This window comes from Sinocyclocheilus grahami, unplaced genomic scaffold, assembly GCF_001515645.1.
Source record: "Sinocyclocheilus grahami isolate Dianchi unplaced genomic scaffold, SAMN03320097.WGS_v1.1 scaffold40.1, whole genome shotgun sequence".
Taxonomy (NCBI): Eukaryota; Metazoa; Chordata; class Actinopteri; order Cypriniformes; family Cyprinidae; genus Sinocyclocheilus; species Sinocyclocheilus grahami.
Genome location: NW_015505219.1, coordinates 580,606 through 590,061, shown reverse-complemented (window position 1 = coordinate 590,061; position 9,456 = coordinate 580,606). Strand labels below are relative to the sequence as shown.

The 9,456-nt window shown below is 38.5% G+C and overlaps 1 protein-coding gene across 5 annotated transcripts in view; it reads left to right on the top strand.

The window, feature by feature from the left end:
• Nucleotides 1–2,501, top strand: part of LOC107582032 (zinc finger protein 624-like) — a 22,935-nt gene extending 20,434 nt beyond the window's left edge. For all 5 annotated transcript variants that reach the window (XM_016267721.1, XM_016267724.1, XM_016267723.1 and 2 more), the window contains exons 6-7: nucleotides 708–1,138; nucleotides 1,971–2,501. In XM_016267721.1, the coding sequence (XP_016123207.1) occupies nucleotides 708–1,138; nucleotides 1,971–2,498 (959 nt within the window). In that variant the 3' untranslated portion in view covers nucleotides 2,499–2,501. The remainder of the gene's footprint in view (nucleotides 1–707; nucleotides 1,139–1,970) is intronic.
• Nucleotides 2,502–9,456: the final 6,955 nt, after the last annotated feature.

Below are 9,456 nucleotides of genomic sequence, written 5' to 3'. Positions count from 1 at the left end.
TATAAAAAGCTTTCAGCCTAAAAAGCTTATTATTTTTCATCTCTCAGCCTAGTGCTGTTTGATGGACCCTATTTAAATATGGACATGTGAACACAGTAGCACAGTAGTAGTTTCCATCCACATATTTTAACATGCATTATGGGACATCATAAAAAGCTGGATGGAAATGGCAAGAAGCGCATACAATTTGAGAATGTGCAGGAACATATATATATAATCTGATTAGAAGATATGCACATAAAATGTGATAGAAAACCTTTACTGAATAAATTCCTGAATAAAAAGTCGTGTGACTTTGTCTCAGCAGAACATATGATTGGACAGTTGGACTAACAAGCAGACCAATCTCACTGCTTACCATCTCAAATGTTGTTTTAGTCTTTCTGAAATGCCTGAGTCAAAGTCTGTCATTGCAATGATTTGGCATAATTACCTCCCAGAACGGTCTAAGCACACATAATTTATTATGTTGGAGAAGAGAGCTACAGTGGCTTCCCAGATTACAGCAATCCCTTTTTATTATTGATCATTTGCACCAGTTTCCCCAGGAAGCAACAGTTTAGTTCTCTTAAACACGAAATGCAAATGTTTTATGCAATATTCCACATTTTCATATAGTTTCAATTCGCCACTTTGGGTGGAAACATATCTAGTGACACAACTTACCCACTCTCAAACCCCTTCAATCCCTCTGTCTTTGTTTGTAGATAAAGAACCAAAGACGTGTCCTAACTGCGGCTCTCAGTTCCTGAATCAGACAGTGCTGGACACACACCTTCAGCGCTGCACAGGGGAGGAGATGGGCCGCCGCAAATATAAAGGTCAGGGAAGAGGCAAGGTGGGAGGTCAGCTGGAGTGTGATATGTGCGGCCACCGCTGCGTGACTCAGGATGCTCTTGACCTGCATCGCCTCTCCCACACGGGTCAGACACCCCTGCGGTGCCCGCTCACCCCCTGCAGACGCCGCTTCGCCTCCAGTGCTGCTCTAGGGGAGCATCTTGTGGCCCACTGCTGTGGAGCATTAGGCAAACGAAATGCCCCACGCCGATTTACCTGCGAGTTCTGCAGGAAGGAGTTTGCCTACGCATCCACCTTCACCGTTCACATGAGGACACACACCAACGAGAGACCCTTTGAGGTAGGTTTCCTGAACCTGAATGGCTCATATATGTGCTGGTTCCAGTGTTAAGTTGTATTACAATTTTTTTGTAATAAAATATAACATTATCTTTATATATACTACCATTCAAGTATGTGTATATTTATTCAGAAAGAAATGTGTAATGTTAAAAAATATTTCTTTTCGAAATGTTTCTATAAAAATATCAACAGCACAACTATTGTTGAATATTTTCAACATTGATAGTAATAAGAAATCAATAACATTACAATGATTTGTGAAGGATCATGTGACATTGAAGATGTAATGGCTGCTAAAAATTTAGCTTTGGAAAAAAATTACTTTAAAAAAATTTATTAAAAATAGAATATAGTTATTTTCAATTGTAGTAACATCTCACAATATTGCTGTTTTTACTGTATTTGTGATCAAATAATACAGCTTTGGAGAGCATAAGAGTAATGTATAATCATTTAAGAATATTAAACGATCAGTAAAAATGATTTATCAACATAAAATTTGAAAATCTAAGTGACAAAAATAGTACATGAAATCTATTTTATACTTACTTATTAGCCACTTTTTAAAAGTTTCTATGTTGTAAATTTTTCATGCTTTAGAGACTTTAGCTATGTCCATGTTGCAAACTGTTACTATAACATTGTTGCATTCATTTTTTTTCAGTGGCATTTTTAAATAAAATCATTTAATATTTGCATATTTTTCGTCTCGTCTCTATTATCATTGCCAAAATCAGAAATTCTTTCATTAACAAATATTTTCATCATTAATGATGAGAATAACACTGCCTCATTCTTTTTCACACATTCACTTCTTCTCTCTTTTTCAGTGCACTTATTGTGGAAAGCGTTTCCGGCAGCTTCCGCACCTGCAGGATCACGAGCGCATTCATAGCGGCGAGCGGCCGTTCACATGCTGGGTGTGCGGTAAAAGCTTCAGCGTAGCAGCGAGGCTAACGGAGCACGCCCGTGTGCATAGCGGCGAACGGCCGTACATCTGCCCTCGGTGTCCCACCGCCTTCCGCTCACGACCCAACCTCGACAAACACATGCGTCTACACGCCAACGACCCCGTGGATCCTTCCGCACAGAACACGGATGATGATGCAGCAGTGCAGACCATCCTCTTAGTACAGGAGTCTGCTTCATCTTCACCATCCTTCTCCTCATCCGCCGTGCCTGTGGTCCAGGATGGCATGCTGGTGGCAGAGGAAGGCAGCTCCTCTGTGGTCTTTCTGCACCCCAGCCTTACCATGCCCACCATCACTGTGCCAACTATCTCAGTCCCCAACATCTCTGTAGTGGCAGGTCAGGATGTGCCTCACACTATTGAGGTTATCTTAGAGGAGACTGTGTAAAAACATAATCCGAAGAATGCAAAGGGAACATGGAGTGGGGGTTGAACATTATAATTATTTTATTTTTTTGAAAGAGAAAGGCAGATTCAGCAATCGGTAAAACAATAGGTCAGGACTTAACAAACGTTTATGTGTGAATTTCTTGGAGCTGCCTTGTTGATTAGGATATATTTTGCTTTTGTAATATAGAAGTACAACAACTCAGAATCTTTACCGTTGAAAAAATGAAATCACAAAGATTTTTGCATATGAATGGCAATGCTGTAATTACGCTGTGATTTTATCTTATGATTTAAATGTTTTATCTGCCTTTAATACAAAAAGTGGACCATAATTTGTGGTGTTTAATTTTAATAAAAAGCTTGAGCTTGTTGGGGTCTGTTACTGTTTCATTTAATGAGATCTTGACTTTAGCTAACTAGAATGAAGTCGCTGATGAAGTAGAAATGTTCTTGTCAACTCACCGTTGACTGCACATGAAGCTTTGGCCAGTCAGGGAAAAATTGTTTTTGCTGATCATTTTTAAATGATTTAAAGGTGCCATGTCAGAATTTTTTAATCATTTAATGTTTTTTTCTACACCAGGATTGTTACTCTAGTATTCTTGCGCTCTAAACACTCCGAATGGCCATTCCTTTTTAAAAAGAACTGTGCTAAATTGTACTGAATGTGCTCTTGTGGTGTACTTCCGATCTTAGAAGAAGAATATTTATACTTCTGTACTTGAAGATATACAAGGCCACTTAATTTTCACGACTGCTTCGGAACACACGTAAGTACACTTTTAAAAGGTGCACTTTGTAATGTCAAATTAAAAATATTACTTTAAAGTACATTTTATATAATTACTTATAATCTTTTGTCATTGACCAACGTACTAAAGCTCAGTTAAAGCACTTATTTTTTAATTTAGTTTATATTTTATATATTTTAAATGTACTAATTGCAACTTCATAATTACAAATATATTAAAATACATGACATACATGTTTCAACAGAAGTTACGTTAAAGCATGTTTTACTTTGCCAAAATGTTTGTCAATACATTCAGCAGTACACTTTAACCATATTTTGAAGACAATAGAAGTACTTAGAAATAAAGGAATTGCTTACAGTACTTAAGTTCTACTTGAGTGGGTCGGCTAATTGCATTTAATATAAATGTCAACTTTTTTTTCGTTTTGCTTCAATTGTAAATAACATGCAATTAAATGTCTGAGAATATTACATTTGCACTTTATATTCATTTATATTATTTTCACAATATGTACTCTATTTAAGTGGACTAAAGTGGACTTCTTTTTACAAGGATTTTAAGGTGCTGTAAGCTTTCACCTGTCAATCTTTGCGCATTCACAGATGTCAGTCCATATATGGGAAGCTGGAAGCGTAGCGCATGATGGTTTTGTGATTTTGGATTCTGCTGAATGTTCTCGAATTCTTACGACTTACAAATTATAATGTCGAATCTGCCATTTTGTCCGACAAACAAACAAGACAGGAGGGTAGAGTAACGTCAGTGGACTGAAACTTGAAAAGTGGTGTGTATTGACATCTTTCCGAGGTTGATACAAGATACCTTCTGGTGTTCATTCATGTTTATTTTGTGCTCTTAACTAGTAAAGAGAGAGATGATCAGTTCAAGTGCCTCTTGAACTGAGGCGCTCTAGCGATCGGTCAGGCCACATTAAAGAGCCACAAAACTGTATTTATTGTTTGCATTTCTTACAAAATTTAAAAGCTGAGACTTTGTTTCATACCAAAAGTAGCCTGTCCTCTTTGCACCTCGATGTATTTTTCACTGAGAACATGATGTGTAGTGTGAGCGGCATGGCTTGTCGGACATAGCAACAGTAACTAAGGGGGACGGGTCTAGGCACCCTAGGCGTGCACTGCACAGCACAAAGCAAAAACCACCTTAAAAAATAAATACTGTGACGCTCATTTTAAGTGACTTATTGCTATGATCAAACAGCAACAAAAGACAGCAGTGTTGAAAAAAAGCTAAATGTATAATAATAATAATGAGCATAAGCAATCATCCAGGTAATATAGTTAATTATCCTAACCATAGGCCATTTATGGTTGCCAAGCAACATACAGATATGGCGCAGGGATATATAATGTGTGGTCCCAGATGTGCTGCTCCTTGAAAAAAATGTCCAGTTATCTGCAGAAAGGAGGCAGGATTTGTCCAGCATATTTGCTTCAGAATAGTGTGCTGAGAATCCGGCCTCTTTTTGTGCAAGCAAGCACAAATGAAATAACGTGAAACAAATGTTTTACATTTCAAATTTTCTCTATTTTTTTTCCAGACATTCACCAGTTCCCCAGAGTACAAACATAATAAATGATCCTGCAGTTTTAGATGTAAGTGATGACTGCAGTGAAACCAGCACGTTGGGCTCTTTAACTGCAAATCTCATCATGAATTTTCACTAGTTGAATGAGGTTTGAGTTGAGCTCCATTACCTCAGCTCATTGAGAGATTGTGGCTAAGTGGAGCCATTACTGGAGCTCATAGCGTTTGCCTGCACTCGGTTCTTTGCTCCCTCAATTTACTCAGGGCCCGCTGAACTCCTCCCCCATACAGCTGCTGCATCATTATGATTAGTCCCATAAATGATAGACAGTGATATCGAAACAGCATTTCCTTTCCCTGCACTGAATTCCCAAATAACTATTTGATAGATATCTTCCCCAGCTCATTAATTTACAGACTTTGTCTAGCAATTACTGCGTGACCTTCATGTAAATGGGCAATTTGGCAATTTAAGATGCACCAGCGGTCTTTTTTTGCCTCTGAACTGCTTTGGGGGACAAATAAATAAGATAATCAATTTATGCAAAATGCGTTTGATTGAATCTACTTTCTGTTAACAACATAGTTGATACCACAGTTGTTTCTGAACCATGCAGAATGTGACATAAAAGATGCTATAAAACCAAAAGGAATATTCCCGGTTCAGTTAAGATCAATCAACAGCATTTTGGCATAATGTTGATTACCACAAAAATGAATTTTGATTGGATCTTCCTTTTCTTGAAAAATTAAATTAAAGTGGAAGTGAATGGGGCCAATACTTTTTTACAATAATATAGCCTCAATACCATGGATTAGAAATTAACACCCGCCAACCTGCCAAATACAGATGAAAATCCACTGTGGTGGGGGACATATATCAACTCAATAGTTTGGCAGGTTATGATTCAGAAATCATGTCCTCCAACCAGGAGCTTCCAGCATTAGAAAAACAAAATCATAAAGAGCAAAGTGTAAAGCTTAAAATTGTTGTTAAAATTAATAAAATATATTTTTTAAATACAATGAAATATTTGTATGGTATCTGTAAACAATGATGATTTATAAAACTGAAAGTTTAAATTTTAACAACTTTTAAGTTACAACTTAAAAGTTTTACAACTTTGTTGCCATGATAACGCCCTAAACGTAAAACCCTAAAATGACCATAAAAATAACATTAACAACTTCACAGCTCAAACAGTACACATTTCAACAGAAGAATTTATGTAAGTGCTTAAATTCACTTACATTGGAAGTGTCGCACTGTAATCTTGAGTATTTTTCTTTCTTTTAAAGAAAATGATTAAATAATTAATTACCATTATGGCACAAATTCTGTTCATTGAGCTAAACCAGTATTAGACCTGGGATATTCTTTTGATGTTTGCTACCTAAATCTGATTTCTGAGAAAATCTAAGAGGTTTTATCCAAGAAAATTATATAAATCATGCAGTGAAGATGAACTGATCAAATATTATCAACAACAAACAAAAAAACTGGAGAACAACAAGCTGTAATTTTCTTAGTCAATAAGCCTTGAAGAACAAAACCACTTTGTTCACCTATATGCTTTCTTTTTTTTTAATCTAGTAAATTCTATAAATATCTACCCATGAGTACAAGCCGTGAGGCTGCATATTCAGTGCTGAGCTGAAACCTGCTGACCTTACAATACACCAGTGAGTAAAGACTACGAGTGTCTGGTATAGACGGACCGCAACTGTCTGACCCTGATTCTTCTACAGCTGTTTTACTTGTTCAGTGAGCGACTTTAGTGTGATGAGATCTGTTTTGTGTTTAAATGATAAAGATATTTGGAAGATGATGCATGCTTTTGTGGTGTGTGTGTGTGTGTGTGTGTGCATATAAGTCCTCTCTTTCGTTCTGCGTCTCTCTTTGCTGAGGTAGCTGTACCTACTGTGACTTTGACAGAGTGTCCCCCCTTGTGTGTTGCCCCTCTGTGTATGTGTGTGTGCTATATCTGTACTGCAGTGCATGCATGTGTGATGCTGCCTGAGCTATAGTCATTAACAAAAGTGACCCATGAGCTTGTTTGTATATGGAAAAGAAGCTCTGGCCCTCATGGATTGTTCTGACCCTTCGTCTTTGTGCGTTTGAGAGTGAGAGAGGGGCTAAACGTGATGAATGAGGTGCGTATATGCTGATAGAGCTATCATATACCGGCTTCGGCGGTGCTTGGAAATGCCATATTATGCTCACGTGTGTTTTTGAAATGGCTATATGTGTGCACAGACTCCTGTTGAAAGGCTTGTCATGCTTATCTGGTCTAGTCGGGTCTATTTCTCTCATGTTCTCTTTCACACACGCTTTCCGTCTGCTGGTCCTTCTTGTTACACCGCTATACCATCTCTCTCCCTCTCTCTTGCTCCCCCCCCCCCCCCCCCCCCCCGTGCCTAAAGGTTTGTCATGCTTATCTGGTCTAGTCGGGTCTATTTCTCTCCCGTTCTCTTTCACACACGCTCTCCTCCGTCTGTCGGTCCTTCTCGTTACACTGCTATACCATCTCTCTCTCTCTCTCTCTCTCTCTCTTGCTCCCCCTCTTTCCCCCCATTTATTGTAGAGGCTGTGTGACTAGAATACTGAGTAGCTAATCATTATTCCACCAGTGAGGCACAGTGCACAGGCTGAATGTCAATTCTCCTTCCTTTTCCCATTCCCTCCTTCTCCCTATCCCACCTCTATTCCCTCATCCATCTTCCCTTTCACTCCATCATTCCTCTTCCTTTTCCTTTTCCTCCTGTGTCCCTCCTTCCCCTCCCATTCAGTCTCTCCCCTCTCTCTCTCTCTCTCTCTCTCTCTCAGCCATGTACCCTTGGGTTTCTGCTTATCTCTGTAAGAATGACAAGGAAATCGTATGGAAATTAGGGTTGTATTCAAGGATTTACCATCGGTTAGAGGTATAGAGCACAAGGCTTTGAAACGCCGTCATCCCAGCGCAAGATTTGTGTCTCGTGTCTTATTGGAGAGTCTGTGTTCTGTTGCATCAAAAGGGGATTCTGTGCTGATGAGGCTGCGGAGCAGAGCAGAGGTGGAGAGACAGCTGTTGAATGCATATTTAGCCATTTCAGGGAAAGAGAGAGAGAGAGGAGGAAAGGGTGGGATGATTCTCCAGTGTGTAGACAAACAGGGCTGCAGTGAAGGGGACTCCTGCTTAACAACAGGTGCACATAACAACCCTTAAAGACACAACTTGCATGTTTAGCAAATAGTTAGAAGTTAATTGTTAGGATTAGTATTGTCAGTGCGCTTGTGGAATCTGACTGTCAGTGAATTAGCTTGTTCTTTTTTTCCATTTGTGTCAAATAAAGTTAAAATAAAATAATACAAATAATAATAAAAAATATATAATATATTTAAATAAAATTAATACATATTTGCCTTTAATATTATTAAAAGAACGTTATATATATATATATATATATATATATATATATATTTATTATAATAATTGTTATATATATATATTATATATATATTTTTAAATGTAAATCCATTACAATTTAATGAGATTTAAGCATAAAACACTGGGTCCATGGGGTAAGAAAAATAAATGTGATTAAAAAATTGTTTCTCAAGTAAATGTATCTTCTTTTAAGGCTGTTTAGAGTCTTAAAACAAGACAACAATACTGGTTAAGAAGAAAATGAGTTGTGCAGTGATTTTCCATAGTCTATATTCAGGGTGAAGGCAGAAATCTTTCCTGTAGCACACATTGGCACTGCTCCTGTTTGTGTGTGTGTGTGTGTGTGTGTGTCTGTTATATCTGTGTGGTGGACACTGTTGATCACTGTTAACAGATCCAGCTCACTCACTCACATGTAACTTCAGTCTTTTTTCTTTTTTCTGCACTTGTGTGTGTGTGTGTGTGTGTGTGTGTGTGTGTGTGTGTGTGTGCGTGTGTGCGTGCGCGTGAAGAGAACATGGCAGCTCTTGTCTGGTGCCTCAGATGTGGATTTCTCACATTACATCAATACAGACAACAATACTGGTTAAGAAGAAAATGAGTTGTGCAGTGATTTTCCATAGTCTATATTCAGGGTGAAGGCAGAAATCTTTCCTGTAGCACACATTGGCACTGCTCCTGTTTGTGTGTGTGTGTGTGTGTGTGTGTCTGTTATATCTGTGTGGTGGACACTGTTGATCACTGTTAACAGATCCAGCTCACTCACTCACATGTAACTTCAGTCTTTTTTCTGCACTTGTGTGTGTGTGTGTGTGTGTGTGTGTGTGTGTGCGTGTGTGCGTGCGCGTGAAGAGAACATGGCAGCTCTTGTCTGGTGCCTCAGATGTGGATTTCTCACATTACATCAATACAGATATCTACCCTTTTGTCTCTGTGTCTTCCCACCTGATACACACACACAGACACCCTACCAGATCTCACCTGCTCACTTTCACATAGTGACAGTGTGCTAACATGCTAAATGCTCCCATAGGAGTATTTGTGTGTAGATGGCTGTGTATTGATCAGTAGTGTTTTAGAAAGCTTTAAAAGGTCACGATACAGGTCTGGTCATATTTTTGTGTCCATCTTCCCCTGCATCTTCTAGCCTTATTAACCATTTTACAGGGTTTGTGAGTCAGCAGGCCTTCAGCCCTGTGTATATAGCTGTGTGAGCATGAAGAATGAC